The sequence below is a fragment of the Miscanthus floridulus genome, chromosome 3, assembly GCF_019320115.1.
Source record: "Miscanthus floridulus cultivar M001 chromosome 3, ASM1932011v1, whole genome shotgun sequence".
NCBI lineage: Eukaryota > Viridiplantae > Streptophyta > Magnoliopsida > Poales > Poaceae > Miscanthus > Miscanthus floridulus.
The window spans coordinates 96,778,009-96,798,880 of NC_089582.1; the positions used below are offsets into that span (position 1 = coordinate 96,778,009).

The window sequence follows — 20,872 nt, forward strand, 5'->3', positions numbered from 1 at the left end:
CGGCTCTCCCCAGGTCATTTTCTGACGCGGTTTCCAAAACGGCTCCTGCTACAGTGTAGCTACAGTGCCGCGAGGCGAGGGGCCGGAGCCTCCGGGAGCTGCGCCAAAGAGGGTCTGAGTTTAGCAGCCTGTTCGTTTGGCTGTGGCTTGTCGTAAACGATCGTAAATTTTCCAGCCAGAACAATATTTTTCTCTCACCCAAACCAACCAACAATACAACCAACCAACAATACTTCTTTACTGACCAGCAACAATACGAACCTGCCAACCGGAGTTGCCAACACCCTACGTAAACGGAGACGGGTCGGACCAGCCATGCCGCTTGCTTCCTCCCGGTTTCCTAGGAATCCGTGCGACATGACCCGACCCGACCCGCACGGCTCCAGGTAATCTTCCATGCCGCTTGCCGCCGCGTGCTACGCTGCGCGCCCACGGACGCCGAGGGCGGCCAGGCAGGCTGTCTCTCCCTCTGTTCTGTCTGTGGAACCGGCGGGCGGAGCCGAAACCCCAACCACGGCGTTCGTCAACGCGCAGTCGCCTGGACTTTTTGCCGCGACAGAGACGCGGTCTTGAACCAGCGGCAGCACCAGCTGTCGCTTGACCCGCTGCGCTCTCCTCTTGGTCTTGGAGTCCCCGTCTCCCCGACCCCGACGAAAATTCCACACCCACCGCCTCCTCGGCTCCCCCTCTCGCTGAAGCCCTGCCTGCAGTGCCGTCTGCCGAACTAGGCAGCTACCGCACGCCGCCACGCGCTTCCCTCCCCAAACCCCCCACCTTCCACCCCCTGTCCACTCGCCTCAAGCCCCAGGTGCGGACTGCGGACGCGGCCTGCGCTCGAGCACGCGGACGCGCACGCGCAGGGGGAGAAGAAGAAGAACCCGCCGCCGCCCACCTCTCCCCGCGGCGTACGTATTTCACCCGGCTGCCTGGTATCATCAATACCCTCCCCAGTCCGCACCCCCACCGGCCACCGGCACCGAGGCGCTGGCCGCCGAGGAGGCCAGCATGAAGCCGCGGGCGCTCCTGGAGCGCCTGGCCTGCCCCTTCTCCCGCCGCGCCTCGTCCGACCAGTCCCGCCGCGAGAAGGAGGAGGAGGCGGACCTGGAGGCGATCGCGGCGCGGGAGCAGCGCGCGTTCCGGTACGAGACGCTGGCGGCGGCGACGCGGGGCTTCTCCGAGAAGAACCGGCTCGGGCAGGGCGGGTTCGGCCCCGTGTACCGGGGCCGCCTCGAGGACGGCCGCGACGTCGCCGTCAAGCGCCTGGGCGCCGGGTCGCGGCAGGGCGCCCGGGAGTTCCGGAACGAGGCCACGCTGCTGTCCCGGGTGCAGCACCGGAACGTGGTCAACCTCATCGGATACTGCGCGCGCGGGGCGGAGGACAAGCTGCTGGTGTACGAGTACGTGCCCAACGAGAGCCTCGACAAGATCCTCTTCGCCCCTTCCTCCTCCGCACACTGTGAGTCCCTTCCTTCCCCTATTGTTCTTTCTCCCTCCCTGTCTCTGTTTCTCTCCCTCTCCACGCGCAGTCAATTTCCGCCGGTCGTTTGGTCGATCGATCGCTCAATTTCGCGCGATTCCCGTTTATTTCGTGCGATCTCACGCACAAAGGGGTTAAACTTAATTGCCACTTCATTCATAGGGAGAGATTAGATTCGCAGTTTGTAGACCAGATCAGAGGTGGTTTAGTGCAATCCGTCTGCTCAGATTGAAAACAGAGGCGGCCGATGCGTGGTTGGTGGCGATATTTTTTTTCTTAGGGGGACGGTTGGGCATCAATGCACCAGGAAAAGTCGCTGTACTGTTCCCTACGTCTCAGGGCGTCTGTTTGATTTGATTCGTCGTACAAGTACAAACTACAAAGGGAACGATGAGATGATGCACAAGTCACACATTCGTCGCTTGCTTGCGTGAATGGGAGGCCGGGTATTCACATTTCACAGTGAGGCCAGTTTGGCCAAATAAAGTTCATACTTCAATCAAACGTGAGGAATTCAGGTCCTGTTTGGTTCGGTACAGAGCATCGAACATACACAGCCTCTTCGATTGGCTGGTTCATATCGTTGCTGGTTCGTTTATGTAAGAGAGAAATACTGCTGGCTGATTCGCGTAAATAGTAGCCATCTGAGGGGGCTCAGCCCAGCGATCAGGCTGACAGCCGGCTGGGAACGGGACCACCTGTATCCATTTTTACAGCGTGAGTGAGATTTACCAGTAGAGGGTACGTTCGTTTGAATTTATCAGCCAATTTATCAGCTAGTATTTTTCTCTCACAATAAAACAGTTTTAGTCGACTTATTAGTCGGTTTTAATACCAGCCGAATATACTTTTGGGATAGATGAGATTAACTATATTTTTTCGATCAACATAAGATTAAGGCCCTGTTTGGTTTCCATAAGTTAGGTGACTTATTAAGTCAGGTGACTGAAAACCAGTGACTTATAAGTCATGCCTGTTTGGTTGTAGATGACTTATAAGCTCACTAAAGGTATGGGCCCCATGCGAAAAAGGGTGACGTATAAGTTTTAAGCAGGGGTGAACCAACTTAAAACTTATAAGCAGGGGTGACTTATAAGTTGGTAGTATTTAGCAAAATAAGTCACTTTTTTCACTTTTTAACTTATAAGTAGGTGACTTATTTGAAACAAAAAGGCCTAGCTATATTCGTATCTCGTGCTGCTCTGTCCTCGTAGTTCCGTGCGTTCGTGTCACTCTTGAGCCTGGAGGTCAACAACGCGTTCTCGTTGTTTGAATCGCCGGGGAAGCACGACGACAGGGTCCGTGCATGCATGCGTCCGTAGCCCTATTCGTAAATAATTATAAATTTTTAATTAAAATAATATTTTTTTCTCACGTTAAACTAAACAGCAATAATAATCAGCCGGAACAGCACGGCAGCACCCTTCTCGATGACCAGCAAGGGTCAATCGGTCATAACTAAAGCACGGCAGCACCCTTCTCGATGACCATTAATCCTAGCTTGTGCAGTTGGGCTGTGATCATGACATCATGTAGGGCCAAAAGGGTCCACCCGACCAGTCTTCTGACGTTAGTCTTTGACGTAGTCCATGAAACGTGTTTGTTTTAGGATCAAGTAGCAGGTAATACTCTCCGTACGTCGTACCGGTTAGACTAGTCGACTAAGTTTACAGTGAATAATATTAATATTTATATCTCTAAATAAATTTATTATAAAAATACATTCTATAACTAATTTGATGATATTTATTTTATATCATGAATGTTAGTATTTTTTTATACAAATTTAGTTAAAATTTAAATTGTTTGACTTTTTAAAAAACGAGAATTGTTTTCTTTCGTGGACGGAGGGAGTACTAGTTATTTGGCTTCCCGTAAACAATCACTATCATCATATTAGACTCTTTCTGCAGCATTTGCTATCACAGGTAGAAATAAAATATGAAGTCCATTTGCTTTTCCATGACCCTGACGCAGTGGCGAAGTCAGGATAATTGGTCGCCGGGGTCAGTACCCAATACTATCTTGTAGGTTGAGAGAATATAATACCATATGTAACATTAAATTAAATTAAATTAATATTATAATAATTGTATATTATGACAAAATAAGCTTTTACAAATCGCAACAATATTTATCTTTTAGAGTGTCCCTCGAAGATTGGTGGTCAGTGTTCAACCTACCAGTTGGAACACAAATACCGGAGGGAAATGATAGAAACGAAAATCGCGAAACTCGATGAAAATCAGTTGAAACTTCGATCAAAATTTGCAAATTTTCATGAAATTTTAACTAGAATATGAAAAAAATCTGAACAAAATGGAATCGAAACAACAGGTACGTGAATTTTCCGGAGGTCACCGGTAGGAACAAAAATCACTGATTTTTGGTGAAAATCAGCCGAAATTTTGATCAGTGCCGGTGGTATCAATGTGCCCTGATTGCCTATCAAATTAGTCATATAATAAAAATTGTAGTAGATACTAATGTGCAAGTATCCATTAGTACGAGTTAAAAGTCACTGGTAAAATACAAGCCATAGTGCCATACTGAACTATTAAAGTAGCATACATACCTGGCATGTGGCATCTTGGTTTGAATGAAAAAGCACGTTCTTTACTGGAACGCAAGGAACACGGATGCCACAGAGCTTTTGGTCGGCGGCCGCTGCCCGCTGGGACTTGCGTCGACGTGAGATCAAGAACAGATGATGCCGCGACGGAGCTGTGCTGCTGCGGCTAGGAGCTAGGCTGCCGGCCAATCTCCCCCACGACCGTGGAGGATTTGAGAATTGAGATGCGATACTGCAAAGATGAAAGGGTGTGGATGCGGTCAGGTTGTACCGGAGGTCGGAGGCAAACCAATGTTTAGTATTCTGGGTCTACGAATAGAATACTGGATTGGTTTTGGGCTCTGTAGTCTGTACCCTCTGTATGCAGACGAGCTGTTCGCGTGAAGGGGCCGCGCGCCTCGTCGGAGCTCGCAGCTCGGTGGCCGACCGCGGGGAAGACGAAGACGGAGGAAACTATGAGTCTTTTTTGGGTTCGTTGTTGGAGAAGGAAGATTTTGCGTGCGTGACTCTTTCCTGTACATGACTCAAATTCTGGAATAGGTCTTGTGTTTGTGTTCTTACAGTTGGAGACAGTCTTATCCCTTCCTTTCTCTCCGATGACCTCTCTCCATTCATTCTCTGCCAACCAGAGCACGACCAGCCAGAGCAGAGACAAGAAGCACGCGATTGAACGCACAGCATAGAGAAGCGGCACCGGAGAGGAAGCAAGCGACGAGCGCGCTGCGGCCAGCATGCGAGCGAGCGCCTCCGCGCGGGCGAGCGCACGCGACGATCGCACTACGGCCAGCACGCGGGTGGCAGTGGGCAGGCAAGCGCGAGCGGCAGCCGAGCGCGAACGTGCACACGAGCGCACGCCCCTGGCCGACCGCGGACGGGTGAGTGCGGCAGTGCCAGAGAGCGCACGCGGCGCCCGAGCGCGGGCGAGCGGGGTCGGCACGGGCGCGGCGGCGCTGTCGCTGTTGGCGAGCGGTGTCGACGCGAGCGAGCGGGGCCGGCGGCGCGGCCGGTGCGGGAGCGCGCGGCGGCGCGGCCGGCGTGGGCGAGCAGGGCCGGGCGGGCGCGGCCGGTGCGGGCGAGCACGTGGGGCACTCTAGAAACCGGTGGTTTCTTGCCAACGGAGATTGCAGCGTTTCTTTGTGCATCGGGTCATGTGAAGACGTCGTTTCCCTTCTAAGAAACGATTTCATCTATTCTGGTTCTCTTTCCTCGTTAATTGATTTATCAGGTCAGCATTTTGTTTAGGTGTTACCTCATTTAACAGAGATAGAAACCACAATTAATATACCGTTGGGACTACCTAAGTTAGTCCTACGCCTGATAAGCGACTTTTCTTGTGCCCTAGGACAAACGGATTATGGACTTTTCTTCGGCCCGGTCAACCCACGCCTAGCTGCCATTGCAGCATCAGCGCCGCGCCATGGGATGCCTGGATTTCTGCCTGATTGGTTGCTTTGCAAAATTTGGTTGCCAAAATTTTGGCAGCTATTTGGTTTACTACCAAAATTTATCAATACCTCACAATTGGCATGCCAAATCTATGACAAATATTTTTGCCTAAGTTTTGGCAACTTTTTCTTGCCAAATCTTGAGCATGGTAAACTTTGGTAGTCAACCAATCAGGCCACTGGTTCTCTTGTTTGGTACTCCTGCCAAACTTCCAATGCCAGTGTGGCCTGTGGGTCTTTATAAAAAAACAAAAATTTGCACTGTCGGTGCGCACTGGATATGTTTGGATTTTTTTAGCATCACAAAGCTTTCATTAATCAATAATAGGAGTATAATCAGCGGCTGCTACTCCCAACAACCAGTCTGGGATATAGTCAAGCCAAAAATGGGAGCGCTCCGTGGTCGACACCATTTGGCATCCCTACACACCCACTCAACTCGAAAATCAATAAAACTCCTGCCTATCTCTGTGATATCGAAACACAAACCACCAATAGAGGACCTAAGACCAGAGTGATCATCAAGCAAGGTCTTCAGATTTCGGCAGTCAACCTCCAGGATAACTCGGTCATGGCTGTTCTCTGCCGCGAGCTCCAGCCCTTCCTTTGCCGCCATGGCCTCGGTTGTCAAGGCATCCGGCACATCATCATACCGTCGCGTCGCTGTCGATTGCACCCGTCCGAGATGGTCGTGGATGACCACACCAGCGCTGCCAGTACACGAATGTGAGTCAAAAGCTACATCAGTATTCACCTTGACCCAACCTTCATTCGGCCTTTTCCATTGCACCACATGTTGAGGTTTAGCCGATCGGGCAGCCGTCTTCAGCGAAGCCAACTCTTCCAGCATGGAGGAAATAAAGCGCGTTGTCGCCCCGGCTCCCAGACCTTTTAGCCATGGTGACGGGCATTCCGCCTAGTCCACAGCATCCACGCTCCACAGATCAACATGGCGGACACCTTGGCCAAGCACATCTCAGCATGTAAAACATCAGTTGCCCATGTACAAGGGTGGAGTCTTGGGATTATGATCCCCGAAAGCTTCTTGACCTTTGTCCAGAACCTCCTAGCCACCGGGCATTGGAAGAAGATATGGTACAGAGACTCGTCAGGGTCACCACACACCTCACAGAAGCTCTCCCTTGCAACATGTCGACGGTTCAGCTCAGCTTTCGATGGCAGGGAATTATGAAGAACCCGCCACCAGAAGACACGCACCTTTGGAGGCATGTCCAACTTCTAGACCACACTCCATGATCAGTCCTCGTCTGATGCTCTGGTCTCACCTGCAGTGGCCATAGCAGCCGCTGCTTGTTCCTCCTTCAGTAACCGGTACGCCGAGCGCACTGAGTAGAAACCATTTTTCTCAAACGCCCAAGCTACCACATCTTTTTCTAGGTGAGCACTAGGTTTAATTTTCATCACCTCCGCCGCCTCCAGTGCAATGAATGACCTGCACACCGCCCTTTCATCCCAACATCGTGTTCCAGGGACGAACAGGTCACAGACCAACTTCGCAGTAGCCTTTGGCATGCGAACCAGTGGTCTTAGCGATCGCAGCCCAGGGATCCAATTATCCTGCCAAACATTTATATTCCCTGGACCAACTCGGTTAATCAAACCTTTCTTCAACACATCTCTGCCGTGAGGATTGCTCTCCAAGTAGCCGAGCTTCACCTCTTTTTGGTCGCAGAAAGGAAATCACCGGAAGGAAAGTACTTCCCCTTTAGGACCTTTGCACACAACGAATCCGGTCTTGTGATAAGCCTCCATCCTTGTTTCCCCAGCATTGCCTGATTGAACAACGAGAAGTCTCTAAAACCCATGCTGCCTTGACATTTTGGCCGAGTTAACTTCTCGCACCGTAACCAATGGATCTTGTGATTATCCAGTGAACTCCCCCACCAGTAGTTAGAGACTGCCGAAGTAAGCTTGCGGCATACCACCGGTGATAATTTAAAACAAGACATCGGGTAGGTTGGCACTGATTGTGCATCCGCTTTCAGTAACACCTCCCGAGCCGCATAACTTAAGTTCTTTTCAACCCAACCGCCAACGAAGCCCACTGACCCTGGCCGGTACATAGTTGAAGGCATCAGCTACCCCTCTCTCAGCTGTAGTGGGCAGACCCAGATACCGTTCACCCAAGGCTTCATTTGGAATTTGTAGACTCGTATGGACTTCATCCTTGTAGTCTTGCAGGCAATTTGGACTGAAAAATATTGCCAACTTGTGTTTGTTCACCAATTGCCCTGACCCTCTGTTATAGTCATCAAGAATGGCAGCAACATGCTCCGCCCCCCGCTTGGATGCCTGCGTAAAGATGAGGCAGTCATCCGCGAACAGGAGGTGAGAGATCTAGGGTGCATTCCTACTCACCCGCACCCCTCTTGAAATATACAGAGGACCAATGCTCTTTAACATACAAGAAAGGGCCTCAGAACACAATAGGAACAAGTACGACGAAATTGGATCACCTTGCCAAATGCCCCATGTCGGTTTAAAACTGTCCAAGAAGACTCCATTGACCTAGATAGAAAAAGATACTGAAGAAACACATTTCATGATCAGAGAACACCAAGAATCCGGGAAGCCCATCGCCTACATAACTACGAACAGATAGTTCCATTCAACTCTGTCGTACGCTTTGGCCATATCAAGCTTAATTGCGCAGCCTCCTGACTTCCCTTTCTTGTTCCTCAAATAATGGATACATTCATAAGCGATCAACACATTATCGGTGATCAAGCGCCCCGGCACATAGGCGCTTTGTTCCTCCGAGATAATTTCATCAAGAATCGGACGTAATCGATTTGCTATAGTCTTTGAGCACAGCTTGTATAAAACATTGCACAATGATATTGGTCGGTACTGTAATAATTCTTGCGGATTACTAACCTTTGGTATGAGAACCAGAAGAGTCCTATTGACTTCATCCAGCATATCTCCACCATTCAGGAAACCCAGCACAACGCTCAACACACAATCCTTGACCAATTGCCAGTGAGTTTGGAAGAAACCAGCATTGAACCCATCAACACCTAGGGCCTTACTCGGCGCCATTTGGAAGAGAGCTGTTTCCACCTCTATATATCAGTAAAGGGCCTCACTAACATATCTCCCATTTCGGCCGTGATCTTCCGTGGGACATGATGGCAGATCAAATCTGGTTGAAGGTCCTCTTGTGCTATAAACAAATGTTGGTAAAACTCGCAAGTCAAGCGTTCAAGGTTTTCCTGATCAGTGAACACATGACCCGAGTCATCCTTCAATAGATTTATTCTATTAGTCTGGTTTCGCGCATGAGCTTTCGCTTGGAAAAACTTCGTGTTTCGGTCGCCCTCTCTGAGCCACGAGATTCTCAATCTCTGTCGCTCCATAGTTTCTTCCTAGGCCCACACATCAGCTAGCTTAGCAACCACGCTTCGTTCCTTGTCCGTTGGGCCACGATACAGGGTGTTGCTTCGCTCCACCTCTAGCTCCGCTCTTAAGTCCCTCACCTGCTGCTTGACCGAACCAAAAATTTCCATGTCCCATTTCTTCAAGGAGATTTGCAAAGACAAAAGAGCAGCGAACGTAGCAGACAAGTCAGGGTTGCCTGAGCCTGGATCCCAAGTTTGATTAACAAAATCCATATACTCCCCATGGCTTTTCCACATATTTTCATAACGAAACAACTTAGGTTTCCTCCGACCGCGGCGGTGACCAGACGGCCCCCTTTCCCGCACCTCCACTAGGAGGCCACATTGCTCGGACTCCGCCAACGGGATATGGTAAACTTCCGATTCTCCCATTGCATCCAAGAACTTGTCATCCCCAAAAGCATGGTCTAGGCGAACTTTAACATTCCGGCTCTCCTCCTACTGGTCGTCCCACATGTACGGAAGGCCATGGTAGCCCAGGTCAGATAACCGACACTCATTGACAGTCTCCTAGAAGGCTGCCATCTGCCATGCTTCTCTGCCGTTACCACCTATTTGCTCCTCCGCCAAAAGCACCTCATTGAAATCTCCTAGGCACAACCACGGTGCAGCAGATTGCGCCCTCAAGAATCTCATTAGGTACCAGCTCTCCTTACGACGGTCCCTACGAGGGCTCCCCATAGAAGCCCGTCACCCTCTACTGTGAAGTCCTCAAACTATCACATGACAAGAGAACATCAACATGCAATTTGGACTTGCTCAACTCAGCCACCATTACACCCTGATGCCAAAGCAGCATCAGACCCCCACTGAGCCCCTCGGACTTGACGATAATGGCACTAGCGAAACCAAGGTCTCTTTTCAAGCCAAGGGCACACTCCTCCCCCATCCTTGTCTCCCTCAAAAACACCACCGCGGGCCTCTTTTCCTCCACCAACAGGCGGAGTTCTTGAACTACCTCGGGCCACCCGCAGCCTCGACAGTTCACACTTAAGAGATTCATTGTGCTCGGCGGGGGCCGCTTTCCGCAGCCACCGCCAATCTTGCATTTTGGGTGTTCCTTCTCTTCTGCTTCTTGAGTGTCTCGATTATACTACCACCACTGCTGTCCCCAGCGATATCCAGTTGACTCACCCTGGAGTTCACCAGACCCACTGGGACAATCGCATTTGACTCGCCCAAAGGAATGTTCAGGTCAAGAGTTTGTTGAGCTAGAGAGGAGATCTTGGATTTCCTCTTGCGTGGGAGTGGTCTTTTACCATCATCATCAGACATATTCAGCTATCTACTAGCCCCTGAACCTCTAGAGCCCTTCCTTGGTGGGGATGTCCTCGCCTGCTGTTTCAGAGGAGACATGACCTCATGGTCCTCCGAGTCCCCCATGTAGCTTTTAGAGTGACGGGAACCATCACCCATTGAGGATCGAGCTTCACTGGACTTATTGTATTGAGTTTTCTAAGAGCGGAATGTCGAAGCAGACCCACTCCCCAAAGACTCCGCTACAGCCCCGACAAACGACTGCACACGCCGCTTCCTCTCCTCAGGAGCTCGTAGCTGTATATCATAAGGCAATTTGCCCTGCTCATTCCGTGGCACGGGCGTTGGGCACTCCAACTCCGAGTGACCAATCTTACCACAAGCAAAGCAGTAAAAGGGAAGCCTCTCGTATTGAGCGTGAAACCAACGTGGTTCCTCTGTCTTACTCATCCGAAGAAGCACCCCACGTCGCAACAGCTTATCAATCTCGATAGCCACCCGAGCACGCAGAAACGCACCACTGGCCTTCCCATCCACGTCGACATCCATTTTCACCACATGGCCAATCAAACTCATGGCCCGAGATCCCCTTGTCTGATTCATCCAGCCCAGCGGTAAGTTTAGGATGCGCACCCAAAGCTCAAGGCGATCAAAAGCAATCTCCGATGCACTGAGCTTTTCATCATATTTTTGTTCCAACCATCCATGGCGAGCCTAAAAGCATCCTCTCCATTTCATCACCACTTCCAAACTCCGCCACATGTCTCCATTCTCCTTGATTGCCCTAAATTTTAGACCAACCGGATTACCCCAAGCGGGTTTCATCACCGATCTCACCGTATTGACGTGCACCGGCGAGGGTGAAAGCACCTTCCCTACGAGGGCCCATTCCACCGACGCTGGTTTCCCTTCATCCTCCATGTCATCGAACTCCATCACGGACTCCTCTTCCTCGATGAGGTTGAGCCTCCGCAGTAAGGCAGTCACATTAGGGTTTGGAGCATCGGCTCCTTCCCCCGAACTGCCACCTCTTGCCGATGCCATGCAAACGGATCAGAGGGCAATCAATCGAGTGAACTGCATGCAACAGCGCAGCCACAAACCGATCCCGACCTAGGTACCTATGCGGCAAAACCCTAGGGGAAGTCTATGGTCGACGGCGCCAGGAACGGCTAATCGGCGATATGTGGAGTCCGACATCAAACTGCAGGCCGGTGGCGGGGCGTGGACGCCGTGACCGGGATGGTCGGCGGCGCAGCAGATCGAGATCACTGGCGGTGGTGATCTAGATCGGGGTCGGGGTCGAACTCGCACTCAGGATCGCCTCAATCGTGGCTCCGTGAAAACCAGACATTCTGTCCCCCACTCCCCCCCCCCCCCCCCACCCCACCCCACCCCACCCCACCCCACGTGTACTCCTTTTGTTGTGACCCACAATTGCGCTGACTGTAGTGCTCTATCAGCTCTAACTACAGAGCATGTTTGGATTTTGTTGGACACGGTCTTAGTACTTGGGATAGAGAGTACTGCGCTACTGTCTACTGGTACTGCTCCATTCGCAGCGTGTTTGACTCCTCTTGTGTAACCGTGTGCGCGCACGCGGTCCACCGGAGACCGGACACGCTTTTCCCTTCTTGTCCTGAGTTCCTGACTCCTGAGTATCGTCAGCGTGACGCAAGAACGCTTGTGGGAGACGACAAAAGATGGTAGTACGGGGTTTGGGTTTTCGCACTGGAACGTGCGCTTCTCTGGATACACCGTATGCGGACTGGATTGCTTAGATGAGCTTTATTGACCCCACGTGGAACGGTTACTGCTGCTGTAGTCTGACTCGTCGTGCAGGAGCCAAGAAGAAGCATCCTCTTATCTGGGTCTAGTTGGGCCCAAATGTGTAGGTGTCCTGGGCCAAGGGCATACTACTGAATTCAATGTGCTGAGTTTTGAGTGTACTGAAAATTTTTAACAAATTCTTTGAGGAAGTTTTCACGACTCCACCCTAAGTTGGATTGCGCCGAATGTTTTCTCACCATCCACAAGTTGGCGTTTTATTTCTGCCACTGCGATTTCTGGATCGTTTATTCCGATTTGTGAGACGCACGAGAGAACATTGATCCTTTTTCTTTCTTTCTTTCTTTTGTTTCTGTGCTGTATATCTGCAATTCTGCATATGCCTCTCAGCCTCTGAAGCTGACGCTGCTCGCCCTTGTGTCATTTCCAGCCAGCAGCAACAGCGACCGATCACGACGAGCGGAGCTGACCTGGCCGCGGCGGCACGAGGTTGTGGTCGGCGTGGCGCGTGGCCTGCTCTACCTCCACGAGGACGCGCACACACCCATCATCCACCGCGACATCAAGGCCAGCAACATCCTCCTCGACGACCGTTGGGTGCCCAAGATCGCCGACTTCGGCATGGCCCGCCTCTTCCCGGAGGCCGGCGATGGTCACTCTCGTGTTCATACCCGTGTCGCCGGCACTAACGGGTACATGGCGCCCGAGTACCTCATGCACGGTGACCTCTCCACCAAGGCCGACGTCTTCAGCTTCGGCGTGGTTGTTCTCGAGATTGTCTCGGGCCGCAAGAACTCCGCCTTTGTCCCGCCGCTGGACGCCGAGGCAGACAGCCTCCTGGAATACGTACGTACTCCTGTCCTATATGCAATGCTAATGCACTCGTCTACTCTTTGCTTTCCTCATCCTCCTCATGGCTAGCTAGCTTACATTGTTCTAATGGATGCAGGCCTGGAGACTGTACAAGAAAGGTCGGAGCCTGGAGTTGCTTGACCCCGCTGTCAAGTCGTCGGCAGTGCCGGAGCAGGTCGAGCTGTGCGTGCGCATCGGGCTGCTGTGCGTGCAGGCCGACCCGCGGCTGCGGCCGGACATGAAACGCGTGGTAATCATCCTGTCCAAGAAGCAGAGCACACTCGAGGAGCCGACGCGTCCGGGGGTGCCCGGGTCGCGGTACCGGCGGAGGCCCCACGGCCGGCGCGGCTCGCACTACTCTGCCGGGTCGTCGTCCGGCACCAGCTCGCCGTCTACGTCCGCAACATCGCACGCGTCAGCGTCAGCGTCGGCCTCCAACGCCATAACGACGTCGAGCACGCACACCATGAGAAGCCAAGGCTTGCCGTCGCACCGAGAAGAAGAGCAGGACGAGTAGCAATAACAGGGCGACCCCAACTGTACATTTGTCTATTCTTTCCCTTTTTCTTCAGTTTGGTGTCAGGATGGTATTGCAGAGTAGGTATAGATGGCATGATTGTTTTGCTAGCTCATAGGATCTGCTTATTGGATTTCATTAGGATGCTGCTGGCGATGAAGCTATTGATCGGCCCATCTTTGGTAGACTGCAGGCAAGATCTGTGTATATAAAAATGAGAAAGATAAAGAGCAAATTCTCTTAATGCCGCTACAAATTATATGGGTCTCTAGAAGCCATAAAAGCTGTTCACTTTTCCTGTGTGCCTGTGTGCTACCATTTAAAATATATGTATCCTATCTGCCACTTTTCTCACACGCCGTTTACTCGCTCGAACCATCGCGGGTGCCCTCGTACTGCCAAGGTGCAACATAACATTGAGAACCATTTATGTGTGTGTGCAATGCCAAACTTTACAACACAGGCGTGCGTGACAATTACTTATATTGCCACTATCATGAATGTTGCAACAATATCCTATTGACATGCTTGGCAATGAACAACTATGGTGGCAATAAACCTCAACAATTGCGACGCCAAACTAGCAACGGTTGCAATATTTTATTGCAACGCGACTTATTGCATCCATTGCCAACGAACACGATTTGGTTGCAACATATACCTTTGGCAACCAAATTGGGCCTATTACAACGTTTTCTCGTTGTTGCGCAAGGGTCAAAATTTAATTTAATCTTAAAACCCATAATAAATGCTAACTGCAATAAAGAATTATTCCCATATAGGAAATTGACTAGAGATTGACTCAGTTTAAATAGGAGATTATTATCTACATCTGTTGTGAGATTAAAAACGGAAGGATAGCCACACGCATGCATGCCAAGTTGCAACGTGCATGGGCTCGGACTTGGCTGATTAGGCCACAAGAATAGTGGGACACTAGTAAGGTTCTGCAAGTTCAAACTAAGCGAGAGATGTTGAATCAAGAGACAGAAGAAGAGTGGTAGGAGTGAAGAACGATGAACCAAGGGACAGAGGAAGAAAATTTTATACTTTAGTATTCTCTACATCCTATAGACTATAGATAAAGATATGAAACATGTACATGCGTTGCAACAGAATTTATATCTTGCATCATCTGTTCTAATACGTTTTGGAATCAGACTTCGTATCGTGGTTGGATGTGCGCTATTCTAACCCTATGAGTGAAAAAGACACTTGGATGGGCAAGGAGAGAGTATGATGGACCAAAATTTGGGGAAGAAATTTTCACTCACTACTATAGAATAATTTTTACAGGTGCCTCCTATTTTTTTTCAAGGTCAGTTTACTTGACGAACTATCCTAACCAACTCCGGGGGCATTATTCCTTACAAGCCACTCCTAAAAATACATTTTCAGATGCAACTTTGTTAAGTAAATCGTCCCAAAAAATATATCAGTTTAAGAGAACTACCCCTAAATATTGGTGATTTTTAGGGATGGTTGACCAAGTCAACTATCCTTAGAAATCAATTTTTAAAATAGTTGAACATAAATAAATTCATAATATTTTCAAATAAAGCCAGATGAAGGCAAAATTATATTAAAATTATAAAGCTTGACGAGATCTAAAACTTTATAGTTTGATAAAAAATTTATTGATACCTTTTATGGGCCCATATATATAGATCTAAAACTTTTTTGTTAATTTTTTTATTTAAGATCATTTACGAGTCAAAATATTGATTATAAGATTCGTACGTGTTAGCACAAAAGGATAGCATTAGATACGTAGTCATAAGTGACTGTGGACGGACATAGAGAAGGGAAGGCGGGCAGGGCTTGCCCCCCCCCTAATGTTCCACGGGCTTATTAGATATACTCTTTTTTTGACAAATTATTAGATATACTCTTTAATCATCTTTAATCACTAGTAATTACCTAAGTAGGTCCGTGTCCGTGTCAAAGCCCAGTTAAAAGCTCCAAGCAACCGAACAGGTAACCAGGAAGCTCCAAGCAGGAACCTGGAAGAGTACTAGTTTATTTTTTCTCCGTTCTCAAATAAGTAAATCATATCTCTTAAAGCCAAAGGTCACTAAGTGGCTAGACTAAATAAATGTGATGTTATCTCATTTATGTTTGATCCATGAATAATCTTATTTTTATCTTTCATTTAGGCATTTAATTAGCATTTGCCCAAGATAAAGAGGTTAAAACCAATTGATAGATTTTTAAGTCGAGATCAAGGTCTGGCAGCAGTAGCGGTGAAAACACTAATGCAATCAATAATAATTTTTTTTCGAAAACCTAATGCGATCAATAATAATGATCAACCTATGGAACTGATCGATTAGTTCCGATCCATTAATATTATTAAATCTTATGATCTAGCTGGTAATCGTCAACCAAAATTTAAGTTAGTGGAGATGTAATAGAACATCTTTATTTATATTACAAGATATATGCTACATCATTTTTCCATACACGTTATGACTGAATCAATATGATAATATATGTGCATATGTATAATTATTTTTGTATATACTTTATTTATATTTTTTATATAAATTTTGTTGAGGATTGCCTCCCTATGTATGGATCCCGGCTCCGTCCCTATGTGTGGTGTGGTGATAGGAGGTGGTACGCGCGAGACGAAATGTTGTGAGTTTGAATCTCCATAGATGCACTTGTACAGAATAAACTAAAAATTAAATCTTGTAATTGATGGTTAGTTTTGTAGGCCTTCGGCCACCTTAAAAATAATTTTTATTATTTTTATCATTTCTAAATGATTGCTGAAAAAGTCAGGAACAATTGAAATCATTTCTGAAAATCATTTTTTAAGGATAGTGGACTTAACAAAACCGACCACAAAAATTAATTTTCAAGGGCGGTTCTGTTAGACAGCTGTCTCTAAAAATTAATTTTTGAGGTGATTTTAAAGGCGTTCCTGAAAATGACTTATTTTTACAATTGATGGCACAATAACGGTTTTGATAACCGTTGAAAGCCCTAGTTTGGTTTTGGTTAATTGATGAAATCTATGTGGACTAATCATTACATCTAAGTGTGTGACTAGATAGGATGGTCCAATCCAAATGAAGGAGCTAGGATAGGACGGTCCAATCTAAATGAAGGAGCTAGGTGGCACTCATGATGGAGATGGCCACATGAAATGAAGTCCATGGTGATGGTGTGGACACGTGATGATGATCAAGCTCCGCGACTTGGAAAAGAAGAAAGAGAAAAACCAAAATGGGTCAAGGCAAAGGTGATATCCATAGGGCTATTTTTGTTTTCGGTGATCGAGGCACTACAAAGAGTGTGATCACATTTAGGATAGATGGTCGTACTATTAAGAGGGGAGTTCTTGTTGGACAACTCGATCATCTAGTGCCACTAGGTGCTGGAAAACATGCATATGCATTTTAGGCCTAGCGCACAATCGGTGAGAAAGTGATTAACCTTTGAAAAATGATTGTGAAAATGCTAACATACTTGCACGTGATGGTGAAACACTTGGAGTGTTAGCACATTTGCAAAGGTGGTGAAAAAGGTGAAGAAAAGGAGGCCTTGTCGGGCTTGGTGTGCTGCCCCCGGGACACCGCCATGCCCTGTTCGGTGCACCGCCACCCCTATGGCGGTGACCGGCTAGAGAGGGCAAGAAGGAGGTGCTCGGGTGGGGCACCGCCACCTTGTTCGGTGCCACCGCCACACCTAGGGCGGTGCCCACTTGGACGTGGCCGAGAGGAGCTAGAGCTAAGGTTGGCAGCGGAAGGGGCGGTGTGCACCTCCATAGGCGGGATGGTGCACCGCCAGGGGCACCACCACCTTGTCCGGTGGCACTGCCATATTTTTCTAGAGAGTGGGGAAAACTGTCTTGGTCACCGCCCTGGTCACCGCCGCTGTGGGGGCGGTGTACCGCCATTTTTTCGAGAGGCTTGGTTTTTCGGGGGGTTGGCCGGGTGGTCACCGCCACCCTATCTAGTGACCACGGCCAGTCAAACTAGCCATTGGATTCGATCGTACCATGACCCCTAGGGAGGTGCCACCACCGCCATGTCCGGTGACCTCGCAGAGGCTAGCTCCAAGGGGTAACGGCTCTATTTGCTTGTGGGCTTATAAATAGAGGGTGTGGCCGGCCCTGACCACTCTCTTGGCACTTCTAACAGCTGCATACACTCTTTGAGAGCTGAGCCACCACTCCACTCACTTGCACACTTGATTTCATCATCTTGAGTGAGATTGGAGAGCCTCTAGTGCATTACTTAGTGGTCTAGCATCTTGTGGCACTAGTTGGGTGATTTGGGCTGGTGGAGATCTTCTTACTCTTGGTGTTTGCCGATACCTAGATGGCCCGGTGATTGGTGGATCATCGAGCGGAGGAAGGTGATTGTCTCCAGCTCTGATCATTGTGATTGTGAGGGGTTCTTGTGTCTTTCCCGGTGGAGCGCCAAAGGAAACTCTAGTGGATTGTGCATGGCTTGTGGATCGTCATCTTGTGTTGGTTATGTGGCACTCGGTTGCGGGTTAGGCGTGTGATGCCTATTAGCGCATGAACTTCCAAGTGAGTGAATCACCACAATGGAGACTAGCTTGCCGGCAAGCAAGTGAACCTTAGAGGAAAATTTCATTGTGTCTTGATTGTCTCCTTGGTATTCTTTGGTATTCATTGATTGATCACTTTCCACGGCGGTATATCACTTTTACCATTCTCCCACATTACTTTGTATTTATCTTGTGTAGTGCTTGTAGCTAGTGTAGCTCTTTAGTTGTAGTTCTCTAGCTAGTTTTGATCACCTAGGTGTAAAATAGTGACTTAGCTCTTGTGTGATATACTAGAGATCATAGAAATTAGAATTGGGTAGGTGGCTTGCAATACAAGTGTAGTTCTAGCACAAAATTCACTTCACCATCTTATTTACTAATCACTTGTCTTAGTGTTGTTTTAGAAATTTTAAATAGGTTGTTCACCCCCTCTCTAGACATTAGAACCTTTCAAGTGGTATCAGAGCCGTAGTAACCGTGATTTGAGGCTTAACAACATTCAATGTCAAAATGGCTCAAACCAACAACACAAAGAAGCCACCCCAATTTGATGGCACAAATTATCCATATTAGAAGTCTAAGATGACCACACACATCAAGTCAATTAATAGAAAGGTGTGGAAGGTGGTGGAGACCAAGATTGAGATTGCCAATGCAGAGAATCCCATTGTGACCGAAGATATGGTACTCCAAAACAATGACATTGCTCTAAGTGCCATTCATGATGCAATTGATGAGAGAACATTTGAGCAAATCAAGAACATTGAGATGGCTCATGAGGCTTGGAAGAAGTTGGAGGAATTATTTGAGGGCACTCAAGCAGTGAAGGGCGCCAAAGCATACATTCTCAAAGAAAAGTTTGCAAGCTTTAAGATAAAGGATGATGAGAGTGTGCCAGAGATGTTCCATAGGCTCCAAGTGCTTGTCAATGATCTCAAAGCACTTGGTGAAGAAGTGAAGGACAAAGACTTCTCTCATAAGTTCTTGAGATGCTTACCATCAAGATTTGGCATGTTGGTCACCTTGCTAGTGAGGAGTGGTTTGGACACCATGACACCAAACCAAGTGTTGGGAGATGTGATGACTGATGACACATATAGAGATGATGATGATGATAAGGAAGAAAAGAAGGAGATGAAAGATGAGAAGAAGAAGAGTGTGGCATTCAAAGCCACATCATCATCAAAGGGCAAGGCCAAGCAAGATACATCAAGTGAAGATGATGATTCAAGCTTTGATGATATAAACGATGAGAAGATGGCTCTCTTTGTGGAGAGGTTTGACTCTCTTTGTGAAGAGGTTTAGCAAATTCATGGTGAAGAAGGGCTACCATGCTAGAAGGAAGAAGTCATCATCGAAGAACAAGGAAGAATCAAGAAGATGCTTCAAGTGTGGAAGCAAGGATCATCTTGTTGCTCAATGCCCATACAATAGCGACAATGATGATGATGACAAGAAGAGCAAAAAGAAGGACAGGAAGGAGAAGAAGGACAAGATCACCATCAAGAAGAAGAAGAAGGGTGGATCATATGTGGTCACTTAGGATAGTGATGCTTCCTCAAGTGATGATGATGATGATAGTGATGATGACAAGACCACCAAGAAGAAGGCTCTTGCAAGCATTGCTAGCAATGAGAAGCCTTCTCTCTTCGACACTCCATTGACTTGCTTCATGGCTAAGGCCACTAAGGTATAAACTTGTGATGATGGATGTGATGAGGAACATGATAATGAGAGTGAAAGTGATGATGATGATGAACCCACTAAAGATGAATTACTTGCCATGTTAGATGATGCTAAGGAATACTTTGACATTACGAGAAGGGAATGCAAAGACTTGCATAAGGAACTAAAAGCCCTTAAGCAAGCCTTTGATGAGCTCAATGCATCTCATGAGAGGCTAGAGGAAGTCCATGATAAGCTTGGCAAGGCTCACAAGAAGCTTGAAAAAGCTCATGCCTCTCTACTTGATGAGCAAAATGTGAAAGAGCATGTTGTAACATGTGATGTAGGCTTAACTTGTGATATAATTGTTGAATCATTCTATAAGCCTATTGTTGTTGCTCCCGCTAACCCTTCATGTAGCTCATCATCCACTTCCACTTCACCTATGAGTGATGGTTTCACTTGTGATGCCTCACTTATGGTTAAGAATGAGACCTTGAAGAAGGAGGTAAATGAGCTCACTCGTGCTTTAAACAAAGCCTATGGTGGTGAGGACCGCTTGCTTATGTGCTTGGATAGCCAAAGAGCTTCTCTCTACAAAGAGGGATTGGGCTATACCCCTAAGAAAGGCAAGACGACTTTTGCTCCTCATGAGACTAGTTTTGTGAAGAACAATGATCGATTTTGCACTAGTTACAAGCAAGTTGGTCACATAGAGCAAAAATGCTTAAACAAAAAATCACAAGCTAATGTATCCTCAATTAAGCTTGATTCTTTCTATGTGCTTACCAATGGTACTAATGGTGTGAAGGCTAAGTTCATTGGTGCACCATGGATGGGCTCAAGGAAGAAAGCCATTTGGGTACCAAAGAGCTTAGTGACTAACCTTCAAGAACCCAAGCAAGTTTGGGTGCCTAAAAAGAACTAATCTTCTTTTGTAGGTCAATTATAAAGCCAAAGGAAGGCATTGGGTTCTTGATAGTGGGTGCACTTAACACATGATCGGCAATGCAAGAATGTTCAACTCAATCAACACCAATGATAGCAATGGTTATGATAGTATCACATTTGGTGACAATGGCAGAGGCAAGGTCAAAGGGCTTGGTAAGATTGTAATATCCAATGACATGAGCATTTCCAATGTGTTGCTAGTAGAGACCTTGAACTTTAATTTGCTATCTATGACTCAATTGTGTAATCTTAGATTCAAATGCATATTTGGAGTAGATGATGTAGAGATCATAAGTGTAGATGTCTCTAACTTGATCTTATCTATACTTGGTTGATTTCAATGCTAGTGAAGCTCAATTGTCAACATGCTTGTTCACTAAGTCTAGTATGGGTTGGTTA

The 20,872-nt window shown here is 47.8% G+C and overlaps 1 protein-coding gene across 1 annotated transcript; it reads left to right on the forward strand.

The window, feature by feature from the left end:
- Positions 1 to 468: 468 nt before the first annotated feature.
- On the forward strand, positions 469 to 13,574 carry LOC136541940 (cysteine-rich receptor-like protein kinase 43). Its single transcript, XM_066534128.1, is given in 4 exon segments — positions 469 to 1,456; positions 12,392 to 12,807; positions 12,911 to 13,057; positions 13,060 to 13,574. Coding segments are annotated over 4 exon segments (1,497 nt in total). The 5' UTR covers positions 469 to 1,005; the 3' UTR covers positions 13,543 to 13,574.
- The last annotated feature ends 7,298 nt before the right edge of the window (positions 13,575 to 20,872 follow it).